Source organism: Sesamum indicum, linkage group LG8 (assembly GCF_000512975.1).
Source record: "Sesamum indicum cultivar Zhongzhi No. 13 linkage group LG8, S_indicum_v1.0, whole genome shotgun sequence".
NCBI classification, from domain to species: Eukaryota; Viridiplantae; Streptophyta; class Magnoliopsida; order Lamiales; family Pedaliaceae; genus Sesamum; species Sesamum indicum.
In genome coordinates, this window is record NC_026152.1 from 4776523 (window position 1) to 4802591 (window position 26069).

The 26069-nt window shown below is 35.2% G+C and overlaps 1 protein-coding gene across 5 annotated transcripts; it reads right to left on the bottom strand.

Moving 5' to 3' along the window:
- Positions 1842-19111, bottom strand: LOC105167762 (inositol hexakisphosphate and diphosphoinositol-pentakisphosphate kinase 2-like). Of its 5 annotated transcripts, none has more exons than XM_011087580.2 (31): positions 18827-19111; positions 18552-18687; positions 18347-18406; positions 18134-18180; positions 17885-17968; positions 17117-17180; positions 16441-16594; positions 15015-15085; positions 14090-14194; positions 13580-13672; positions 12917-12991; positions 12180-12265; positions 11645-11851; positions 11467-11566; positions 11320-11390; positions 11073-11154; positions 7795-7953; positions 7591-7633; positions 7047-7129; positions 6824-6886; positions 6666-6740; positions 6260-6385; positions 5905-6146; positions 5733-5777; positions 5254-5320; positions 4950-5021; positions 4091-4344; positions 3871-3928; positions 2934-3101; positions 2404-2478; positions 1842-2119 (listed from the first exon to the last, which is right to left on the bottom strand). In XM_011087580.2, the coding sequence occupies exons 2-31, from the start codon at positions 18633-18635 to the stop codon at positions 1856-1858; spliced, it is 3177 nt and encodes a 1058-aa protein (XP_011085882.1). In that variant the 5' UTR covers positions 18636-18687; positions 18827-19111; the 3' UTR covers positions 1842-1855. The 5 variants fall into 5 exon arrangements, with proteins under 5 accessions (XP_011085882.1, XP_011085883.1, XP_020551973.1 ...); XM_011087581.2 differs by having other exon boundaries at positions 1856-2119; positions 18570-18687; XM_020696314.1 differs by lacking the exon at positions 18827-19111 and having other exon boundaries at positions 1856-2119; positions 17077-17180; positions 17885-17973; positions 18570-18587.

Genomic DNA, 26069 nt, shown 5'->3' on the forward strand with positions numbered 1-26069 from the left:
TTGTAAATCGTCTATGTAAAACGTCCATGTATACTCTGTCCCTGCAGAAGCTTTGCTTTTGCTTTATCTAATATATTATGTTATGTTAAAAAACAAGAAAAAGAAACATCAAACACAGCACTGCGTCTGTTGAAACCAAGGAAAGCCGATTAGTACTTCTCAGAAACTCCATAAATTTTCTAAGTTACGATTTGATCACATAATTCTGCACGATGTAGACGAACACTATTTTGGCGACTCCCGTGTTCTCCAAAGTTGTTGATATTAATTCTGATTCCTAAATTTTTAATTTCACTATTTTCATAAATATCAACATTTAAAGATAATAAACAAATTCTAGAGCACAAATCGACTATGTATTTCAAAATTGCGAATCTTAATTAGCATGTCCTGTCAATAAAATTTAGACGTGAATTAACTTCCACAAATTTTTCTTATTCACCATATTAGACTTTAATCTAAAATACTACCTCTTGCTTTATGGTGTTTTATGCACTCATAATTCATGGCTTTGAGATCTTTACAAATATATTTTGTTATTTTAGTCCATCTTTGTATTAATCTGGCTTATTTGTTCGATGAGGACTCAGCAGGACCAGCGATCTTCAACCCATTGAAACGAATACATGGATCTAACAGAACATTGTATAATCAAGCCCTTTCTTGCAGAATCGAGTTATAGAAATACGGAATTCCTTTCAGTTCAGTCATTGTCCTCTCATACCACCAAACTGAAAATGGAGCTGGAGGTCTTCATTTCATCCAACCAATATATAGAACAAGTCATCCTTCATTGATCCCGTCATTTTTTGAAGAAACAAACATCACAGAAATATAGGCATTTGTATTAGTCTGCAGTCGGAAAAATTGGTTGTATAGATGAAGTATAAAAGTCTGTGACTTGACGTCTGTCCATTACACCATCCCTTGGATTCCAAATTCCAGAAAACGTGAAGAAATGCAAGAAGGGAAGAAAGCACTGACATTTCCATCGTTAACTGAATAGATCAGGCAGGCAGGCAACCAGCAAAATCTGGAGTTTACATTACACTACACGCAAGCTCAACTAAATATTATAGGCATGATCCATTCAACTCAAACAGTGCAAGATTGCGGAATTGTATGCTGCAATTTCTGCACCTGGTAAAGGTACTCTCAAGAATCGGGTTGAAACAGTGCATCAAATGATCTGTCCAGCAGGCCAGCACCTCTGCATTGTGTGCTTAACTATAAGCGAACTTGTATGGAAATGGTTTCTTGGAAGTTCATCACTTTGGCATTCTGGGTTTGCCCTGTTGCAGACTCTAAGCCATGCCAAACTTGGCAGAAATCAGGAACATGGTGAAGAGCCTCTAATTTTACCATCTAACCACTATATATATGAACGAATAAAGAACAGTTGCAGACAAAGCAAAATTGTTTATTAGCTTTGATTGGCACAATTCCTCATAATTTCTTCAGCTTGATTCTTGGGTTCTTGTAGGTTGCTCCAAACCGTTCTGAGGCGGATGCCTTGAAGTAGTGAAAAGTGTAGCCCCCATCACAGGAAGGATACATGAAATTATGTTATCACTTACCGTTAGTGTTCCCATGCTTGTTAAAGGGCCAGAGATTTACCAGGCGTTCTAAAACTGCGGCACTTTTGGAGAAGTAGCCCGAGAATCCTTGAGGAATTGATGGAGGAGGAAAATCTTCAGCTGGCATTGCAAATGGACGAATCATCTTCTCCATCATCTCTAAAGTTAAATATGATCCTACTTCCTGCAGCCTCTCAGGACCCATTATTGGCAGGGTATGCTCCTGATGCAATGAAGCTGCCTCGCTATCCTTTGGAAGGATACATGAAATTATGTTATCACTTACCGTTAGTGTTCCCATGCTTGTTAAAGGGCCAGAGATTTACCAGGCGTTCTAAAACTGCGGCACTTTTGGAGAAGTAGCCCGAGAATCCTTGAGGAATTGATGGAGGAGGAAAATCTTCAGCTGGCATTGCAAATGGACGAATCATCTTCTCCATCATCTCTAAAGTTAAATATGATCCTACTTCCTGCAGCCTCTCAGGACCCATTATTGGCAGGGTATGCTCCTGATGCAATGAAGCTGCCTCGCTATCCTTTCTCTGTCAAAATGAAGAAAGGGGGGAGGGGGGAAGAATGTAAAAATAGCTCGTGAAGAAACTCAGAGGTGATTCTATAATTCCTTTCACTGCCTATATTAACAATGGTTCTTGATTTCTTTGGTTGAGTTGTTATGAGTTCAAGCGCTTGGCAAATTAAAGGACGGAATCAAAGTCTTCAACCTGTAGTACCATATTCAGAATAGCATGCAGCGGATGCCACCATTAATCAGAAACCTAAAAACATCAAAAGGAATTCCTGAAATCATGTCTGAGCTGAAGATTACCTCCAACGGGGACAAGTCTGCACCCCGGCTAAAAGCCATCTCTACGCGGAATCTCTTTGGATCTTCTAAAGCCACCTGCATTCAATTTTAGATATTGATTGTGCTGGCAAATTTTTATTATAAACTATTAGACCATGATACATTAACAACCAGTAATGATTCAACATCTCTGTTCTGATTTGAAGTGTGATACGCCAAATGAACAGATAGGACTACCCCAGCTCTATTTATTTAGGCTTAGGCGTACTTCTATAGTGATGTTTTGCATCAACAAATAAATATCCTCTTGACTTTTCTAGACTCATATAAACAAATCCTTTAAGTTCTGATAATCTAAGTTTCTTCTAGCACATTCAAAGGGGGCAGATCAAAATGCACCAAACTAAATATCTCTGTTGGAAGAGTTCCACTATGCAATGGTTTGTTTCAGAAATTGTTCATGAAAAGAAAAGAGTGAAGTGCAAACAAATGTTACACAAACTTGAATATTCACAAGAAAAATGGAAAGAAAATAGATTTGAAGCACGAACCTCTGTGTTCTCAAACATCCTCAATACAATGTAACTCATGTAATCAAGCTCCTTTGTCTTATACAAGCGCTCCAAAGCATTATCACAAACAAGGCTAGGTTCTCCTTGAAGGGATTCATCCAGATTGCAATAACGGAGAACATTCATCAACGAATGGATATGGGATTCCTGTCATCTCAAAGAATAATGGTCAGTTTAATTTGGATTGGAGACAGATAATAGCACATATAATTCCAGCCCAATAAAAGGCAACTCGCAACAGGTTACACGAATATCCAGAATAAATCTTTGGAGTCTTTACATACTCAAAAGGACCAGAAAGCAGCAAATGTCATGCCCAAAAAAGACAGAGAACATGCAGCCGTTGACGTAAGAATCGTGAATACTCACATGGGCTAATCCAGTTCAGACCATAACTCATCGCAATGTTTTTTCCTAGATTTTTATACATGAAATATCTCATCATATCTACAATTGTGTCCTAGTTAACTAATTTATGCTTGAACATCACTAGTATTTGATGCTGGATTTAGCCTGTGGATCCCAAAAGCTATTTTCCACATTAAATACAGCCAAAGCATATGTTACATAAAGAATCCATATTATGGGAACCCAACTTGATGGAAGAATTTGACAGTAAAATGATGCATTCTTGCAGCAGCCCTAACATTTGTACCTTTACGCTCCTTTCTACAAGCTTACAAGACCCATAACTTCTCAAGGAAATAGTATGGTTCAATGGTTGAACAAAATAATGAGATCTGAGTCATGGAATTCTGCAAGTAACCACTCTTGTAGACATGTCTAGTTGTGGAGCCCACTACAGTTGTGACTATAACACTAAATTTCCACAATAGCAATAACTCACACAGACAACTACAGGAAACAGAGTTAGTTGGGGAGAAAGAAATAAAATAATCAGTTCACGTGTACTCACCGAGGTAAAGTATAGCCGTGTTCGCACATGACGCTCTGGTGTCTTCACGTTTGCATATCTGATAGGAGAAAAAACATGTATGACTGACAAGCACTGCAATTGGCTTCAGCATTTTAAATGATAATTTGCTTGACCATACTAATTATAATGATCAATGCTAGACTATAAACGTTTAGAACTTTGTGTGCTTGTGAGTAACGAGCAAATATCGCAATCTTACTTTGGATCCAGGCGGTATTTAGTTTCTTTGTCATCATCATCATCTTGATCCATTGACATATCACTAGTAAAACTAGTTCTTCTTGAGCCTTCAATTCTACTGTGAGATTTTGTATGGTAATCTGTGTCTTCTTTCCCAGTGCTAGTAGCTGCTGAACTATTGTCTTGATTACTCTTCAATTCTGCAACACTGATTGCCTCTTCACGTGTGTTTCTCAGATCAATTAAGATTTTTCCCAACAAGCGCCGAGCAATCTGAGATTCCGTAAAGGTTTGTGCATGAAGGAAATGACATGGTTCCAAGAGAACTATAACTAGTGAAAAAAATGTCAAAAACACTCAAGAGAACATCGTCAGGTATATAGACCTGATGAGATAATTTTGCCCATAGTTTTTCACAAGTAACAACCAAATCGAACTCTGGACAAGATGACAGCACATAACCAAGTAGCAAGAATACCATATTGTAACTTCAGACCCATTGCAAGTCTCTACAGCAGCATCACGACACATTCACCGAAAGTGAAATGAATAATCACTGACTTAATATTTTTATAGCTATTATTATCAATCAGATCTGCAGGCAAGTTAGTTGATGAAGTTCTATGTACTGCATAAAGGATCCATATAATGGGCATCCTCAAATTTAATAGAACCATAAATGGAGAATTTATAGCGACTTTTTTTACCTGTGACGAGTCTTTTCAACCCATATAGGTTCATGTACCAAACAAGATTGCTCCCAGCTTTACAGACTTACATATAGATTGAGGAAAGTGCAACAAATTTGATGGGAGTTTCAACTAAGGAAAAAAGAGAAAATGCATTTTGTGGTATCTGAAAATTAGAGCTAAATTTACCTTTGATCCAATCTTTAGCTTTTGCCATGGATTGATTCCGTACTCATTTGGAATAACACCATCTGCAAGTAACTAAAGAAAAAAGAGCCACATAATACTGAAAATTAATAACTTGGTCATCCTCAAAGAAAATATGTTATAATCAAATGAAAGGAGTTGTGGCACTGAGTGAAAAACAATTCATCACATTAGTTGAAAAAGTGAATTGTTTTGAAATTTCTCCTTTATATTTCCCTTTTCTATTGGAGTGGGGGGAGGGGGCTGCAGAGTTCACATACATTACAAAAGGTGGGCTATTTAATACCTGGGCAACTTTGAAGAGCTCATCTAATCCTTCTAGATTTAGATGTGCATTATGTAAGAGATCATATCTGTCAAAATGGGAAGGCACAATACGGAAACATCAGAACATACCAAGGTCATGATCTGTTGTGTAATCTCTCTAGCTCTACATTTGAAGAGCAAGTTGGCATGCATGTTTCACCACACAAAATATGTTGTCTATATTAATACACCAACAGAATAAAGCTCTGACTGAGTTGGCGTAGCCATACAGAAACTTCCCACCCCACTGGAAAAGGTCTTCTTATTAAAAGCCCACATAACGCCAAAAAGTATACAAAAAGTAACAGGAAGGCAATGATCGACAAAGGCCTGAATGAAATTTTAGCACATGGCACAAGCAATGCTCCATTATTCCTCATGGATGAATATAGTCATAAGAAATTTATAGACATGAGAATTATAAATCATATCACCAAAAATGAAATGCCAACTGCTTACTTGCAAGAGTCATAAACATCAGGAATTTGTGTTATGTCAAATCGCCTGCAATTGTGCTCGATTATAAGTTAGTTAGACTTCGGCCACATAGGAATATAGAAGTACGACCTGCAGCATTAATTATTGTCCAAAAAGAAAATAAGAAAACGGATAATGGTCAAAGAAGACTTACCCTTTGCGTTCATTATACAAATCTCTCTCAAGTTTTCTCCATCGAGCAAACATGAGAAGAAATCCCTCACTACCACAAGGTAAGCCAGCAGCAATCCGATCAACATCTATATTTGTCTTACCAAGTGCCTTAGCTTGATCATATGGTGGGATGACATCATATGAGTTTGCCTCAGCAAGCTCCTCATCTTCGTCCTTGGCCAGAAGTCTTACTTGTTCAGTAACCTTCTTCGTTAACTTCACCTAATATTCATGATAAACACACTAAAACCCATACTAAAAGTACCACTCTCAATAGGAAAAACGTGGCATGGGAAATGAACTGATGACTTATACAGGATGCTAGAACTTCTTACCAATTTCGGTAAAAGTTCAGATGCATTTGCAGGAAGACCAGCTCCATCCACCATCCAAGGTTTATCTGGCTCGCCACTGGTATAAACAGCTCTTGCTCCAGAAGTTATAATCTCACTTAACCTGGCCTGGGAAAAAGAAAACAAGAAACAAAGTTCACAAACTAGACATGGACAACTCTAAGTTCCAGTATTTTCCACAAAATTCGTGTTCCAAGACATAGATGGGCTTAGAACTGAAAGCATATAATTCAAATGCGTGCAGCTTATACTGAGATCATTGATGCCCATGGCTGCATCCAATGATTAAATGAAATATTTATCTGAGTTGTGGTGATATCCAACTTATCCGTTCACCAACCATATACTGTAGCATGGGAAATAGCAAATTGTAGCTATCAGGTCAAACCTTCGCTTCTTTTATCTCAATACTGGCATTGTCAAGTCCATCCAACATTGAGGAGTCCTTGCTGACAAGCGAAACCTTGAAAAGAGAAAAGAAAAGAAAGGAGTGAACTCACCTACAAAAAGAACATGTCGGTAGTAAGAGATGTTAAGGTTACCAACCAAAATAGGGGTTAGTTGTCCTTCCAAGTCAAGAAGGCCCTTAGCAAAAGCAGCTGCTGACATCTGTCAATAGTAAACAATGACAAGAGAAAATAACCATTTAGTAACAGCAGAATTTGTAACAATCAACAAAAATATCCAACTAATCCAAAAAAGCAATTTACATAAACAGACCAAAGATTGCAGATTCATTGAATACACCAACTATATTTAGAAGCATAACCTGTACGCGGCCTTCGTCTGAGCTGTATATTTTCAAGTCATGACGATATGTACTGTGGAGGCGAAGCAGGCCAGTACCTTCACCTGGTACAAACAGCACAAAAGATAAAAAAGAAAGGAAGTTAATAACTTTGGCACATGAGGAGAAATAGCTCCAAATTCAAAGAGCACGATCATCATGCCTGGTTCAAAAATAAAATGCACACAAAGTGAAGAACAACAAAAGCATGTTTTTAAGAGATATAATATATATATGTGTACATGCATTAAAACTTCAGTCCTACTATCTAGAATAAACAGAGAATCCAACCATGAAAAGAAATTTTGATTAAATATACTTCAAAGGAACATGAGAAGGAAAGATTGAAAGCTAAACGCTGCTTGCACTGGATGACTCATATTCAGCCACACTTCCCAAATGAAAGGAGCATTATATAAATTTTACCCATATATAATATGCATGAATTCCAGCAAAACAAATTTTGATCAAATGCCAGAATTAAGCGGGAAGTACACAACTGCAGATCTTGAAACTGTCCGCTAACCTGGATACATATTGTTTCGAAAATACCTGCCCAGTTCTTCAGCCTGCCATGAAAATGATCAGCATAGTGCAAAGCATAAACATTCAATTGCATAAGCTAAAAATGCAGATCAAATTATTGTCTCATAAAAGGGAAAAGAAAAGATTCCTTAATTACCAGAGAGAAAAATATATAGAATAACAGGCATGATACAACTATATTCACCTGCTTTCTCCCAGCATGAGTAAGAACCCCACCATATTTAAGAACCATCAAGGCCTCCGTAGGTCGTTCTTCTTCACCTTCACCATTAGCTTTTGGAACCTTGACCCACTTTAATGGCTTAAGTTGAACCTTTCTATATATCCCAGAAAAATGCCCTCCCTGGATACCCAAGTATCAATAATCATTTAAATAACCATTATAACCATGTCCACGAAATCCCTTGAAAAAGTGGGAATAGAATAACAAATGTATAAAATTCAAACACCAAATAAAGTTCATCACTAAATGAAGAAATCAAAGCTAAAATCTTATATTTCTGGAAAAGTAGAAGTGTTGAAATTACATGGGCATGGGCAAAACCTGACGTTGATGCACATAGGATTCCAACATTAGGGAGTGAGGTGGATTTAACAATAGAGATGGTGAGCGAAATAACATTCTTCTTTACTTGTGTGAGTTCTTTATTGGTATATTGTGAATACATTGTCAAGAAGTAACGACCATAGGATTTTATACATAATTGAGACAGTAATTGGTAAATTATTATAGATTGAAACTGGAATATATTAAAACTTGAATGGAATAAATTGGAGCTTATTATAATATTTGGGAACAAATTATATTAATTAAGAAAAATAGAAGGGGGCGTAATGGGTATGCTGTAAAAATTTTAAATTAAATTAAATAAAAATAAATAAAGGGTGCAAAGTGGCATGTGAAGCCACTCCTCACTGCATTCCCTCTTTTGGTTTAATATAACGACACACACACAAAACATAAAAAGAAAAGAAAAATGAAATCACACAAACACACACATTAACACACACAGGAGAAGAAAACTGAGGTAAGATCTTGATCTTAAAATTTTTATTATTTTACATAATTATTTTATTTAATTAGTCCATTTACTCTATTTAATTTTAATGACTGAAGTAATCTTTAACCAGAAAATTTTATGAGTTTGACTATTAAATTAGTTACCGATTAAGTATCACATTTAACTTAAGAATGTTATAGTTCATTAATTAAATTACTTGATTTTTTAAATTTAACTATTACTATAATTAGTTTACTCAATTTCATCGAGTATATTAACCAAATGCTTAATTATACATATTGATATTTAATTAAATTCTATAGTAGCGAGGAATTAATAGAAAATTAATAGAAATATTCAGAAATTATATTTAAGAAATATAAATATATTTGAGAAATATTATGGTTATTGAAAAAAAAATGAGTTTTGTTAATAATCTAATTTAGAAATATTATTAAGAATAGTAGCTATAAAAATATGAGGGATTTTATAAAATAAATTCTTATGAACTAATAAAATTAGATATATCCAAGGGAACTTAGAATGTCTAGTTGTATAAAAGAAATTGGAATAAATTTTCGAATTCCAATATAAGTGAAATATTAAAAGATTAGTGAAAAATATATGAATATTATATAATATTTTAGTCAGATTTTAAAATATGTACAATGTATTGATTGTATTATTAAAGTTTGCTATAGGACATGAGGATAAAGAAGAGATTTGAGTTGTTCCTTCTATTAATGTAATCGTTTGAAATTTGAGGTAAGTATAACTAATTAAATGTATACATATATAAACATTATACATTTGTTGTTTGTAGATTTTATCATGAATGTTGATTATTTATTGGATTACCTTGATATTTGCGAAATTGTTATTATGTGTTTATCTGTAATTATGTTGTACGGATGTCACATGAATGATTATGTGATTGTATAACTGATTGTTGAACGCAATCAAATGAGAAAGCTATTGATGAGAAAATAATTGTTAAAATTGAATGATGAAGTTAATGATATTGTTGTTGTGAATTGAAATAAAAAGATGGCTTACCTAACTAAGAGCATACTGCAATGGCTTATGATGATATAATTAATGACGAACTATGTGTTGTCATTGATCAATGGAGATGATGGGACATATCATATGAGTTGTGTGTTGTGTGGTATGATTGATGATGGGATATCATACGAGCTATATACTGTGTGGTATCACTGATAATGAGATATCATACGAGCGGTGTACTGTGTGATATTCGAGAAAAAAAAAAAGAGATATTGTGATTGAGGTGATGTTAGCCGTATTGAGTGATGCACTCCAACTTTGGTAAGCAGGGCCTAAGAAAATAAACTAAAACGTTAGATATTATGTCGTGGCCTAATATATGACTGTGAGTACGTGTTAACAAATATTTGTTGGTTGGTATGATCATATTTGTTGCATATGTATATATGTATAAGCTCATTAACTATACTTATTGAGTAGACACTTATTTGAGTATACAACTCATTCTTTGCCATTTATTTTGCGGGGATAAGTCACACTAACTAACAGAATTACATCATAAGCAGATCAATAGTATTACTATGTGGGTCGACACTCATACCTAGAGTTGAGAGCCGTAGCTACATAATAATATAGATTCTAAGCTTTCACTGAATTTATATTTTAAGTTTTGTAATAACTAGAACTTTCACTTTCTCCTTTCCTTATATTTATAAATACTAATATTGACGGTTAAATATAGAATTTTGATGACATACATCATTGTGAGATGTTTACATAGTACATCAAGTAAAATATGGTTTACTTTATTGTTTTAAAGGTGAATTTCTTATAAGATGGAAAGTGATTAAAGAGGAGGTGAGGAGATCTTCTACAGCCCCATGGATTTGGAGATCGTCTAACCTCCAGTATGAGGAACTAACAATCAGTCACCACCAAATTTGCATATCAAGAAGTTAAAGAATCGAGTACTTTCTGTCAACAAGTTCCATCATGGAAAAAAGTTGGCACAGCCTGCTGATAAATAAAGGCCTAGCAAAATTTTGAGAACCTGCAGAATTAGAATCTACATATCTAATAATAATTAAAGGTTTTCCTTGGTAACTAACTAATTCTTGAATCTTTGATTAGATTAAAATTACTTTCAATCAAAACAATAGCTCAGTTGTTACAAACAAATAATTACTTTCACCAGTTTTCTTAGTGCAATAACAAAATTCAGTAATTTTACCAGTTAAAAGAATATTTAGTATCTTATTGGTCAATATTAATTAGACACGTTATTTTTAATCTGTCAAAATAAATAGCTCTTAATTGTTGGATTAGTTAATAATACAATTACTTAATTCCTTACTTCAAATTTGAACCCTATTAAAATGACCAACTTTCAACTTTTCAACAAAAAACTAAACTAAGAGAATTTATATCCAAAATGTCACATATTTAAACTGACCTCCTCAAGCACTGCTTTCACTTGGCGAAGCTTTTCAGCATGCTCAATGTCTTCAGCTTCACTATCACTTTCACGACCAGGTCTGGATGATAATTTTATCATCAGTACAGAGTGATCTCACAGAATATTCAACAGGCAGACTAAGTTGTTGCACTGAACCTTGGCATAATTACTGTTCTTTAGAATACTAGCATATTCACAAGTTAATTAGTTGAGAGAATTAGATCAAGAAACATTCTTTCTATACCTAGTACGAGGAACTAAGATTCGTGTTGCATCCAAGAGATCCTGCAACTGAACAGCACTTTTCAGCTTTGTCTGCAGAACCATGCAAGGGAGGTTAGCCAGCTAAAACACATTAATTGTACGTGATGCTAAAGATAACAATAAGCACCTCTGCTCTAGGTCTTCCCCCATTGTATTTTAACATCAAATTCAAAAGCTTTTCCTCGGTAACTTTCAACTTCACTTTCTGCTTTGGAGTTCTGTCACCACTGTAAAGCAAACAATGATGTCGAAGGAGACTAAGACATGAAATACCAGAACAGACAGTAGCAGAAGTGACATCTTACTGACGAATAATGGTAATCACACAACGTAGCTCTTCAGATTGCCCAAATGTCCCAATTAGCCCACTTCCTTGTCGTGTTAGTCCTTCAGAAGGCTGCACTGGCTCATTTACCTTCCATGGTAGAGTAGGAGGAATTGTTGAAGAAAGATGTGGGGCTTTTGCATCAAGAAACATCTTCCTCAAAACACATGCAGCATCGTCATAATATCTGCATTTAATACAAATAACCAACATTTACAAGGAAAAAGAGAAACAAAAAGCAGAAGAATAGAAAAGGAGAAAAGGAGAAAAGTAGAAGGCAAATATCAGGAAATAAAGGTAATAGAAGTGTATGCAGAACTTCTGGGTTAACTGATGCTCTGACTTTTAAAGCCCACATAACCACAGTCCATAAACTCAAAAAAGGTCAGCATATAGACTTTATTCTTGAAACAGGACCACAGATACTTTTGAGAATGATTCCTAGTTAAAGTCCATCTACTAACTTGTTACGAAGTTGACCAATCAAGGAAAATGAAATCAACCAGAAATGTTACTTGTAAGAGTTCTTAACAAAGCTCCATCCATTAACATCGCAAACATAGGATCGTCCCTCGCAGCGTAAAAGATCAAATCCACAAACCTGAAACAATATCAAAAGAAAGTTATCTGTTAAGCAAGCATTGCCACATAGACTCTGAAAAGAAAGATTTCCTGATGGTATCACAGGCATATATCCTCCAAGCAAACTAAATGTAGTGAATACATTAGCTATGAGTTAATTACATGGATTAAACAGCTGGACCGAACAATAAAATCTTAATTAGTGTGTCGTACGCACTAAGACCAGTTGGCCACCCTTCCATAGATCGAAGTTATTATGTCAGGAAAATTTGTTGCATGTATGAGGAAATAACAAATGAGAAGTCCAATAAGAGCAATTGAAAGACAAAAATTGGTAAAAAGTATGTCATAACAAAGCAACCACCTGGTGTAGCACCACCCAGAGAAAAATAGAAGTCCCAGCTAGAAAGGAAACATCATACTCAAGTCTATACATTTATTAATTCTGGCCATAGAACTTCACTTGAAGTCGATCCAAAACATTCAAAGAATTATCTCAAAGCAGAAAAGTATATTATGGTGGTGCAAGCTGCAGGAGGCAGGAGAGACATCTAGAGCGAGCTCAGTTACTGAAAGCTGTTTCACAATGATTTGCATAATAAAATTTTCACATACAAATGAAATGGCATTTCAAAAAGAAATTCACATTTTAAGTTTCATATTGACTTACAGCTTGCCTAAATGCAACGCACACCTCTCTTGCCATTTGCTTCTCAGTAGGAGTAAGTAGAACAGGATATCTGACCTGAAAAGAAAGCAAGCAATTTAAATTAAAGATAGTGAATAATCAAAGAAGTTCACCAGTAATCGACTAGATGTGGCTTGCAGACAAGTTGGAGCTATCAAGATTCAGTACCTTTATTTTGTTGTTACAATGAATACAAACCATACAGTGCACTCAAACTTAAGTTTGCACCTGGATCAGATAATTATTAAAATATGCAACTTGAGAAGGGGAAAATATAAAGTTGAAACAGATTTTTGCTATCCATGGGCTACAAATTACGGTGTATTGGTTGTATCTATATCATAGAAACTTTAAGAAGAAGGAGACACTGATCTCTATTATCTTTATTTCTTCTGGCTTCTAGGATTCCAGGGAACAGCTTTAGGGCAGCAAAAGTAAGCAATGGTTATGAAATTCTGTATCTCTGCCTGTACCGAGTGGTACAAAATGTTGCACTGTGTTCAGTAACACATATATTAAGATTTTAATAAACAACATAAAATAAACGCTTCACTTTATTCATTTATTTCCTAAAAGTGGAAGAAAAAGCCAAATGCATGAAATCATTATCAAGTTTCGTAGTTCATACATCTGTGAATGACTTACTTCTTTACCATCAGGATTTCTCATAACAACACCATCAACCACAGGAGATTTCCTTGCCTCCGCATGAGCATACTCAGGGCCGACTGTGTACACCTGAGATACAATAGTCAGACGTATTTGTTTAATTAAATGTAGACAAGAATACCCTTCCAGACTTCAAACAGCATCAAGACAATAATATCAAATGGATAAAGAGCCTAAGAAGATGATTTCTCTTCACCCCTTCTTTTTATTATTGACAATCTACTTTCCTAGGGTAGAACAAGAAAGGGGGCACACATACAGGATGGGAGATGACCAGCAGAAAGGACAGTAAGACAAACTTGACAAAAAAAACCATTTCCAGCAACCAGCATGTAATACTAAAAATCAAGGTGTTCCTGTAACTAGCATGTATATGTCCTAAGAACACAAGGGAAAAACTCCAGCATGCATAAGTAAATTGCTAGTGGTATCAAGTATAGAAAATCCAGTACATCTATAAATTACAAATTTATAAGGTGATACAACCTTCACATCTGTTCCCCCAGTCGGCATAAATTCCTCATATATATAAGACCCTTCACGTCTCACCCTTCTAACCTCTGGATGAAACTCACTCGAGCGATTACCAACCTGTAAAAGAATAAAAAAGATCCATAATTATCCCCCAATAACAAAGTACAACATAAAACATCATTAGGTTCCTAATCAACACCAGCAATGAACATTAAGGCGCTTTTCAATTTGAAACATTTGATCATGATCTGATTCCAGTGACCAGATACGCAAAATATTTGTGATCAAATATTATTGAATTATCAAAACAAGTTATCCAATTGCCAACCAAACTCATCATTTTACTTCAACTGATTAAAGCGGCTTTCTTAACCAAATAAAACGTATAAAACAAGAGAGGCCAATAAAAATAAAAACAAACAGTTTATGACCTTAAGTACGAGGAAATTCTAATACTCGTTGAGCAAAAAATGTTTAGTTTTAAGAGAAAACGAATAAGTGAATCCCAATAAATATAAAATGACAATCACATGCTTATTAAATCATATAGAAGAACTCATCCTCCACATACTTCCACAAGTTCATCTGTAACTACTAAAATTTTGCTGCAGCAGAAACCATGAAAATCAATTGCTTCCCCAAAAGATGTTATAATAAATACCAACTCCAGAACTATTGACTATCCCGAGACTCAACATAAAGACATAGTGCAAAATCAAAATTTTGGGAGAAAATTACGTCTGGCGAATTTCGATTGCACAAAAGCATTCAAGGACCAGTGGGCTTTGCACATTTACCAATCCTTTTACAAAGCATTAGTAATCTAAACAGGTCAAAGTTCTCACACGACATGATAATGGGGATTGAAAGATGTAATGATGCACAAGCACTAATGTCTAAGAGAAAATGAACTCTATACATCTGTCGGAATTCTCACCTTTCTGAACAACTCCTTCATTCCGCCACCAGCTGAACTAGGGTAATATATCATTATACTGTGATCATCACCTTCAGAAAACGGGGATGAAAATTGGCAGTCATTTCTAGAGTATAATATCAAAAAGCATGAAATACTGGATAATGTGATCAAGTAGCGTGTTGCCATTACCATGCTGACAACTTCACATCAAAAATTAAATTTAGAAAAGTCAAAGGTGAAAGCATTAAAGAAAGTGTAAAACTACTGATCTCAAAAAATCAGATTCACATGTACGTGATTTCTTTCTAAGAAAGTAAAAAGATTCTGTTGAGTCAGAAGAATCACACCAAGGTAAAACTATATGGGTGGATCTGAGGGTAGATCAAATATTCAAGATTTGACTAGAATTCATGTACGGATCTTATAAACAAAACCAATGTCCTAAAATTCTTCTGTTGCACAAAATTTAAGTAATGGTTATTTTAACCAAATAAATATGATGGAAGTTACACAACACATATAGCATTCGAAGCAGACAGCAACCAAGTAGATTTCTTGTTTTGACTACAATGAGAATAGGTTACTAATGGGGTAAAACCTCTCATTTCCTAGTTCCTTTAAACCTCAAATTTTAGCTGCATTAGCAATTTCATTCACATGTACAAACTACCACCAAGACTATTCACCATACATTCCTCATGAAATTTCATGATTGTTTTATGTAAATAAATCATAATTATTCTTTGCAGCAATAAGGACAAAAAATCGTTGTTTTATCTAGCATAAGGACAAACAATCATTGTTTAGTTTCCAGTATCATATTCTTCCTATTTTTTGGTTTTTAAGATAAATTCTCCAGCATTCATTGCCTTGCAGAATTTTAATTAATTTTCCACTGCACTGGAACATCCCTGACAACACTAACTTCATTTGGTAGAAAATACCATGCAGTATAGTAAATGCAAAGGCCATAAGAGCACATTAAACAAACTCAGTTCCTAAACAAAACTTGCCGCAAAAGGCAACTATTAAGGAAAGCCAGCTGCAATTTGCACTCTTCTTTTTATGAGATGCCTGTAAATATGTAGCAGTGTGGCCTGAAAGGTATAGAGGCATGCAAAGCTGCCTCAACTGATGTCATTTCAAGCTTAATCAACGCGTAGCACATTCCTAAACAACCAATAGGTGCAAGTGGACGTTGTATAGGTAAAAAAAATGATTTAACAATTCAAAATAGAAATTTGGATAAAGATGTTCTAAGTTGTAATTACAGCAGAGGGTCCATGAGTTCATTCAAATCAGTAGCAAACTCAGAATATCAGCAACCTGGATGAAACAGTGGCACCCATAATTTTGTGAATGACATGACTAGGAAAGCATTACAAAGAAAAGGCAATAATACAAAGGGCCAAGATTTGTTATATATTATGCATCATAATCTTACCATCGACAGGCTTCTCCACAAAAGGCTTCCAGAATCGATTTCCATGGACCTCAACAAAATCTTCCTCCTCAACAAAATAATCCAGCTCTTGATTTGGAAAGTCCCGGTTAACTAAAGCATATCTTGGAACAGGAATTCCATACATTTCAAGCCGCTGGAATGCCCATCAAATAAACCAAGCCACCACCACCATAAAACCCACCAGAAAAGGAGAAAGAAAAAGAACAGTTAATAAGAGTAATGCTTAGCTTCTGAAGTCAATGCCGAAAGAGAGCAATTAAGAAAAAAAATGCATACTTTCCAAAGAGAAAAAGATATTCCATAAAATGCTTTACTTTGATGTGCATACATCTTATTGAACAATGTAATAGCAAACAATAATAAGAACTGGATTCAAGATGGGAAATTGAGAGGTATAAGCTAAGAACCAAAAAGGGGAAAATGGTGGGGCATTAGGATAGGAGGGAATCAAGAAGGTATTAATTTTAATTTGTCGGTAGCAATCAAATAATTTGTGAACTAGCTGCAAATTGAAACACCACCAGGTTCGTCGTGTGCTCAAACCAAATAGGTATGTTTATTGAAATATTTTTCTTGGCAATCAGACAACTACAGAAATGGGAAAGAAAAACATACATGAATATGGAATTTCTCCAAGAGACTAAAAGATGCGAACCTCATACACTTTTCTTCGATCATGAAGAAGATGTTGTTGCCCCAACTCATTTACAAGGAAAGGCCTACACCATACAAAGTGATAAAGACGCACACCAATGGTTACTTAGAGATATGAAAAGGCTAGATAATGTATCCCAAATAATTTCATTAAGATTAAAACTAAAGAAAAACATATCAGATAAGAAAGCTCCCAGTCAAGATAACATAATTGCACTTTTCTCTGAAGAAACGCAGTTAAAAGTCATCAAACTCTCAACTTCCACAACCCACTTCACCTAGGGCCCTCCATATTTCCACCCACCCTTCGCAAATTACTCCACAACTTACACAAAAACAGTTGAATCAAAGTCAATCCTAGAAGTCATTGAAGCAAATCATCTTACAAGTTTGATGAATTCATTCTTTATTTTTTTTTCTTTTTTCCAACATTTGTACACAACGACATAGAGTGGGATGGATTTATAGTCTTATCAATGTTGGTAGTTCCTGTTGTTCCTTTAATGGTTGAAATTTTGAAGCTTATACTAAAGAGTTTAGCCCGAAGGCTATAGCAAGATTACTTATCAGAAATATAAAATGATAATTATGATGGTTGACGGTATTTATCACATTCTGATGGTGTGCTCATAATTTGGTAACAATAAGCACAAAGTTGCCTTGACTAGTATGCTAACCGTGGCTTACGAATTTTTTTTTCTTGTTCTGCATAATGTGGGATAATAGTCATGTGAGATGGAATAAGAAGAACAATCAGATGTCAACTTACTTTCTAAGTGCAGCATATGCCTCGGCCCTTTGCAATGGATATCCAGTTGAATAGAAGGCAATCAGGCACTCACATATAGGCCAGCTGCACTTGAGACCAACAATATTATCAACCAGGCGTCAGTTGACAGTTTACAACTTATAAAATTCTTGACAATTGACACGGTCTTAGAGATAGAAGAACTCATAGGAAAACTAGCAAAACTTATCATCATTACAACAACACTAAATCCAACGACAGAAAATTCACCTCTCTATAGGCTCTTCAAGGATTACTTTGTCCCCAAAATGCACAATCTGCACCATTCAGGATCTATTGTTTATCATTACAAAAAGTACTAATAAACCAGGAACTGACATTCAACTAATAATTTTATGATTATCACCATTGCAATAATTTCCTTATCTTATTTCATCGCATTGTATTGCTAAAATTTGCCAAAATTAAAAACCAATTAACTACCTCAAATTCTCCAAATGCCTGTAGTCTCTCTAAAATCTGCAACATCGGTGCAGAGGAAGCCTAAAACAAATCGAAATAGCCAAAAGAGCAGCAAAAATGAAGCGGAAAAGAAACAAACAAATTGATATTAGTACTCATCAACAGTATTCCAACTAACGGTGCATGGTTTTGTGCAGAGTAATTTTGAAGACAAAACGAACAAAACCTCGGAGCCGCACTTCACCTTCTTTTCCAATACACACACTCCTATCGTTATTTTCTTCTTCACAGCATCCTCTTCCCCGCCCATTTCCAACTGGAAACTACGAAAATCTCAAAAAATACGCCTCTCTCTTCCTTCACTGCTCAAAACTCATCCAAAAAAAGCAAAAAAGTAAAAAACACTACACCGACATTGACTCCTTCATACTAAAAACAAACATCAAATACACAGACCAAAAAAAGAAAAATGCGCTAAAAAGAAGCACAAGAATATCTTACCTGAGATGCAGAGTACGTATCGGAACAGAAGTAACGAATGCGTATCTGACAGAGACGACGCTTTGCTGGCAGTCAAAAATCACGAGAAATAGCGGAGAAAAGAGGAAGAAAACGGCGCGACATGTGACAACATAAAAACGAAGTGTGGGTGAGTGGTTTAGGTGGGGAAAAGGAGATGATTCCAGGATATACAAAAAGGGCACGGAAGGCGTTTGGGATATTTTGAAAAGGACGGATTATAGATTGTGAGACCCTTATACTGCGAGTCCCTGTCATTGTCCATCACAATAAAGTTCCAGTCTCTTTTCCCTATGTTTGTTTCTTAACCAAATATAAAAACCGGTTGCATCATTATCCTTCGTAACAAGTGGACTCGTAGATTTTATGGGATATACTCGCATACACATGGATATGTGAGGAGGATAAGGATGTTATTATTTTCTTTTTTTCTTCTTTTTTCTAAATTAAAATAAAACTTTATATAATATAAATAGTCCAAAAACATTCATTATATTTGGATTAGTATTTCGAGTGTTTTGTTTTGGTATTTTGGAGATAGAGAGAGAAAAATAGAAATAACTAAGTATGTATTTGAGATAGATGGTATGTTTGGATTTGTGTTTTGATATAATATAAAATTGTGTAAAATAAGTGGTGTAGGTTTGATGTTGGGATTTGGGAGTAATTCATTGTCAAATATGTCTTTAAATCTATATATTTATTTATTGATACATATGCATATGTATATAGTATTTTGTTTGTTAGTGAAATATAGTATATATATTTATGTTAAGTAATTTTCTTTGTTGAGGAATTTACATTTTAAATAATAATTACTAATTTAATGCATAATTAAATACATTGTAGTATTGTCTCCAAAATGATACTTTATCTTTGGAATGAAAAAGCATAATATATAAAATTCAAATAAAATTTTTAGAATTAAGTATGTATTATTCGTATATTATCCTCAATTTTAAAATTTCTCAAATATTTCGTTGAAATAGGAAAAATTTTGAGTACAAATTATTTAAATAGTCTAAGTTGAAAAAAATTATAATTAAGAGTTAAATGCACTATACTAACATGTTGAAAATACATTCATAAGACTTTTATATTCGAACTAGGTATATAGTATTGATATATTGTCCTCAGTATACGCAACTGCTACAGTATTCCCGTTAGGTAGAAAAGTTTTAAACATTTTTACTAAGTAGAATTGATAGTAAATATCTTTAATATCAATAGTTTCACAAGTTAATAATTATTTTTTAGTAGTACTTATTGATTACATTTGACATATATTATATATTAAATAATATATAATACATATAAAACAATTAAGTTTTAGAAAAACAAATAAATCTCATTTGCTTTGGTGTGGAATGGATTTGTTTATATTAAATAAATAGATTATGAATTTAGTACATGCACTACATCTGTGTGTTGAAATGATTTTATTGGCGTTTATATTCGTGGTGAAAATATTTACTTGATAAATCGAACAATAAACACTTTGCATTACGCATGCAGTAATGATATATTGTCCAAATTTTTTAAAATTTCTCAAATATTTTGTTCAAGTAGAGAATGATGCATTGGGTCCAAAATATTTAAATAATTAAAGATGAGTGAATAAGTATTGATTAGTTAAAACTATAACATAGGGAATATTTTTACTCGTACCATATAAAGCTGTCAATTTCTAGGGAATTGTTCAAATTCGAAAACACATCAGCACGACATATAAGAAATGAATGTGTTTGACAATAACAAAATGCTTGAGTAGTTGTTCCATTTTTACTAATTAAATCAACATTTGACTTAGAATTTTCATATTCGGCCATTGTATTTCTAAGGACCGTCACGCCGCCGTGGTGAGAGTCTCTATAGTCGACGTGAGCGCGCTGTGCACAGTCTCCCTCACTGTACGTCTGGGCACCTCGATCAGACTGCACGCCAAACCGACGAATGTAATCAGTCCACGATACAATCTCCCCCACTTTCGATCCCATATCAAGACTGTGTCGTGCGGCTAATGAGTTATTATGTGCCAGCGGTGGGCCAACATCGCCACACGCTATATGTTCCACTGCATCCCAACTGGCAATGTGTGTACGCATCTGCGTCGATGGGGCGGTAGAATTCGATATGGCAATGGGTGCATCCTCGCCTCCTCTTATCGGACTACGCACGGTGTTACTACTCTCGCTTCTCGGTGCATCATCCTGGGCCTCGGCAGGAACACCCAGCAACATCATAAAGCCCCAAACCTCTAGCATGCTCAGATAATGTGGCTCTTGGTACTGATAGTACCGTCTAGTCAATAAGAAATGCTGCAAAAGGGTCCAATGAAATATTTTATTGCATTGCAAATTAATGTTTGTAATTTGAAATGGCAATTGTTAAATGGATGTCATCAAATTGGAAATAACATGATGTACCCGTGATGCGCATGGTCGTAGCTCAGAAGGAAACACCATAACAAATATTTCAATATCATAATAAATTTTTGGTATCTGAGTGATGCCGTGAAATTGGAGAAATCGACTTTTAAACTCATAGAATTTATCACTCCAAAATGTCTTCGTAATGCACATGCCCATGACCCATCTGTGCCTCTACACGTGCATCGTCTCTCATGGGTGTTCGGGTGCTGTCGTCCAGTATCATCCACATGAAGCGCTACTAAATATTTAAAGTCCAGTGGAAAATCCAACACTCTCCAGATATCTGAAATATGCCATGTATACACAGAATAATGGTTGGAAAATATTAATGTGCAACATCGTATCACATGGTATTCCTTGCAAATGTACAAAATGCCAATTTTGCTTGGATTAATGCATCACCAATTTTATATAATGTCAACAAAAAAACACACATCATCGTGCTCTTGATTACTACTAAATGATCCTATAACGTTAGAAGCTGAGGCAAAGTGAGAATCGGCAAAAGGTTTTAATAGTTTAGATATCAATCAACAATTGTTCCATCTTTCTTTTCCTAATTCGGATGGTGGGCTGCCCACATTTGCAGCGCTATGCTATCTCGGAGGGCGCATTGAGCTTCTAACTCAGAAGTGGTTAGATGTCTCCTATGATAAAATGAATCCATGTCAGGACGATTGTCTTCATCCGGTTCATTGAATATGATGTCATCGTTGATGTATCTACGGATGAAGTTATGAAATATGCAACATGCAATTACTATATCGACCTAGTGGTTTTGAGGGTACCTCGGCATCCCCCACTGTAGTATTGGAAAATATTTCTTCAATACACCGAAAACATCGTTCAATGACATTTCGCAACCTTGAATGTGCATGGTTAAACATGTCCTATGGGGTCTGATATCGACGACCTTGTCCCCTCCACTCAGGTAGGTGATATCTTGTTCCTCGATAAGGCACTAGGAAATATTGGTAGTTTACGAAACCCGCGTCTACCAAATAATATTTACCTGCATTGTAAGAAGACATTGTCATAAGGAGAACCGCCAGTACCACGTATTTTCTTTTTAAGCATGACATTCGATGGAATGTAGCAAATATATTTCATCATCTCACTGATGAGCAGAAATGAAAAATTTCGGTCTTGTGATACTGCATAGTCCAGGATCCGGGCATCGGCAGCACTTCCTTCCCACCCAGCATAGACATAGGTAAATTAATATTGAAATCACATATTGCTAGTGCGTTCTGTGCTAGGTGGCCTTTCCGCGACTGATATCGGTTTTGATCAACTCGAGGGACCTAAACAGGTAACAACATCCCATCCATCGCTCTGACACAATCCTATATCGAATGCACAATGTATAGTATAGTTACATGCATGAAATAGTATGCATCTGATTAGCTTGCATTAATTACGCATGAACAATAATGTGAAAAATGCAAGTATGTATCTTGAAGTATGGGTAGAAATCGAGATTACTTGCCACTCTCGGATGTGTATTTATAAAATCCGGATGAGTTATTAGTTTATGCACCATTGCGAATAAGGCAGAAATCACTCGATGGAATCTACGATGAATGGTCTCTAGTGAATATTGAAAGCGGTCCATATTGTCGCGGTGTCTTTTATGCATGCTGACCGTCTGCATGGAGAGTGCAACCTCCTCGATTGAGGTAACCCTGGACATCTAACCATGCTGCAGTAACCCTCTAAAAGTTAATGCATCAATCAAAGCATAGAAGCATGGCTTGGTCATGCAAATGTCGTCAAAAAAACGTCCTTGGTGTGGGGTTGTCAGTATCTCGGCAACCCACCCAGCTCCCTGTAGTGCAGATGTGTTACGTGGCACGTTTTTCCTAAATAACTCTGGTACATATTAAAATCTCTAAATGCGTAAAACTCCTCTGGAACATCAGATTTTGTTACTTCCTGGAGTCCTTGGCATCATTAGGCTGTCGCTTGCGAAGCTCGACTCTAAACCTCCATCAACATCTGAGCTTGCCATATATCCGGTCGTAGCTGTATTGCTAAATAGAAACATGCAAAAGTAGCAGGTAAGTTATATATAGTATACGTCCGGCGGCTAAGGACATGCAAATTCTTAACACCATGGGTACTTGGTATGATTGCATCTAAGTAAACCATACATGCACAAATGTACATAAATTACCCAGTTTTTGATAATATTTTAACCACCGGGCATTACATTCACTTGTCCAATTAATACAACTAGCGGAGTTTGTTCTTGTCATTAAGACTTAAGAAGATCGTGTGCATGTTGTGACTGTAAAAGCGCTCTAACGAGGTGGTGAATACGATGTCCAACAGATTCTTAAACTTTGCCAACTCATCTACGCACTGCTAAATCGATTCAGTAGTTTTGGGCCCAGTGCGGTCAATCTTCCCTTGAAGTGATTCATTCAACCTATCCATTGTCTCACACTTCTTAGCTTACAACTTGTCGGAACCGACGACCGCTTCTAGATGGACCAGTGGACACCTGCGCTAATCCCGGTGAAGAAAAGTATTCTGCCCCGGACGTCATGGGCTGTGATTAAGAGAATATTGTATCTTCATACTCGTCTCGTGATCGATGGCTGCCCGATTGAGTGCCATCCATCTGTTCATCATCTATGTTGTTGGTGTTATGGATTGTTCGGCGTTGTTGGGATGACGAACGAGCAAGCCACTAGATACAGTGTTCCGTGAGAATATTTTGAGTGCATAGGTCAAATCGTTGAAGCCCATGCTGAATAATTTTTATATAGTTCGGATTTTCCTGCAATCATTCACATTGCCAGGATATATTATTAGTTTGTGAAAGAGTATGTTCGTTGCATTCAAGAGAGCCTTCGTGCAAAATAGATGGTTAAGCGAAGACAGAATGAGAGCACGATCAGATATTTACCCGGTACAACTCCTCTAAACGTCTTACCTTATTTGTTATGGCATTCCTTTCTGGGTCCTACCCCCACCCGGTTCCCCTACTCAGAATGTCGTTCAACAGACGCCAAGCACGACGCAGTTTGTTAAGTTTGCCTTTTAGTTGTACCGTTTTAAAAAGACAATCTTGACTCCTAGCTAAATTCATTCTCTCAGTTGTACGAGCCCACACCGACAGTGGAAATGTGGAAGATCGGTGTCGGTGTGTGATGAACTCCTCGTGCATTAACTTAATGGAAATGCATTCCATTTCCGAGTTTCATACAACTTTATCATACCGAGATGACTGGAAAGAACCAGCGTCGTTTGGGTGTTGCATCTTTGTCAGTTGGCTTATATTCAAAGTGTCGTAAAAAATAAGCACGATAATTTATATATACACAATGAAAAATTTTATGATTTACAATTTCACAATCTTTGAAATTCTACGTTTGGATTTTCTAAGTTATATCACTATATCAATTAATTACTACAAACCTGAAAGTAGAAGCGTGATTGAGGCACGGCCACATTTTTTGTATTTCTGTAATGGGTATTTTTTTAATTTATTTCTTTTAGTAAATTCCTTGGAAGAATGGCGAATTATGTTATATTATTTAAAATAAACACCAACTAATATGACTACAAGAAAATAGGGTATCAGAGACGAAACTTTAGAGACGGCCTTAAATCTGTCTTTGATAAAGACGGATTTAGAGACCGAATTGTTTTTATGATAAATTATTAATAATTTTTATTTTAGAGACGGATTTATAATTTTGCTAAAATATGTTATTCTCCGTCTCTGATACTGTTAAATGATTGCTTAAAAATCGAGATGGCTGACACTTAATTTTTTTTGGTTATTTCTGTCTATTTTGCCATGGAAATTTTTGTCTCTGATGTCGTAAATAGGAATTTTTTTTATTTATGAAAATAAGTTGAAAAAATTTATATGACATGATAATATATATATATATCTGTAAAGTATAATGTATAAAAATTTTAATTTTAATTAATTACAATAAAATTAAAAATAAACTTTTTATTAATTTTTTTATTTTAATAAAAAACACTCAATCCTCATGTTTTCTCTCACAAGCGACCACCCCTCTCTTCTTCTCCCTTGACTTTATATTTTCTCTCTTTCCAACTCCTTCTTTCTCTCACCAGCTACCATTATGAGTGTTCGTAACTCGATTAAACTGGCCGAATCGAACTAGATCAAAAATTTGGTTCAAACTAAAAATCAAATTGAAAATTTTGATTTAATTTTACTATTTTTTAAATTTAATTTTTGGATTGTTTTTTTTTACAGACTCTGTGAACCGAACCGAATTAGAAAACCGAATTAAATATGTATATATTTTAATTTTATTAATTATATATATTCTGTATTCTATATTATTATATTATATATTATATGTTATATATTATATTATATATTCATATTTAAATTATATAAATAACTAATATATTTAATATTTATTTACTTTATATAAAATAAATTGCATCAATAAATATATATATATATATATAACGAAAAGAACCGTTGACTAGTTGACTCATTAAATTAACTTTGACAACCTCTCTCTCTCCTCTAACTCTCACTTGAGCCCTATCTCTCCTCTAACTCTCTTTCTCGTGGCAGGAAGAAGAAAGCAGGTTTGCTCGATCGCAGACGGCTCCGGCTCCGGCTCCAGCTCCATCGGCACAACTTCTATCCGACGACATTAACAGGTAATTTTTGTTCTTTGTAATTTTTTTTACAGTTTGTAGGAGAAATTTTAATTGCTTTCAAGGTGTTTGTTAAAATGCCCCATTGAACACCCCAATGTTCTTCTCGCCTAAATATATATTTTTTT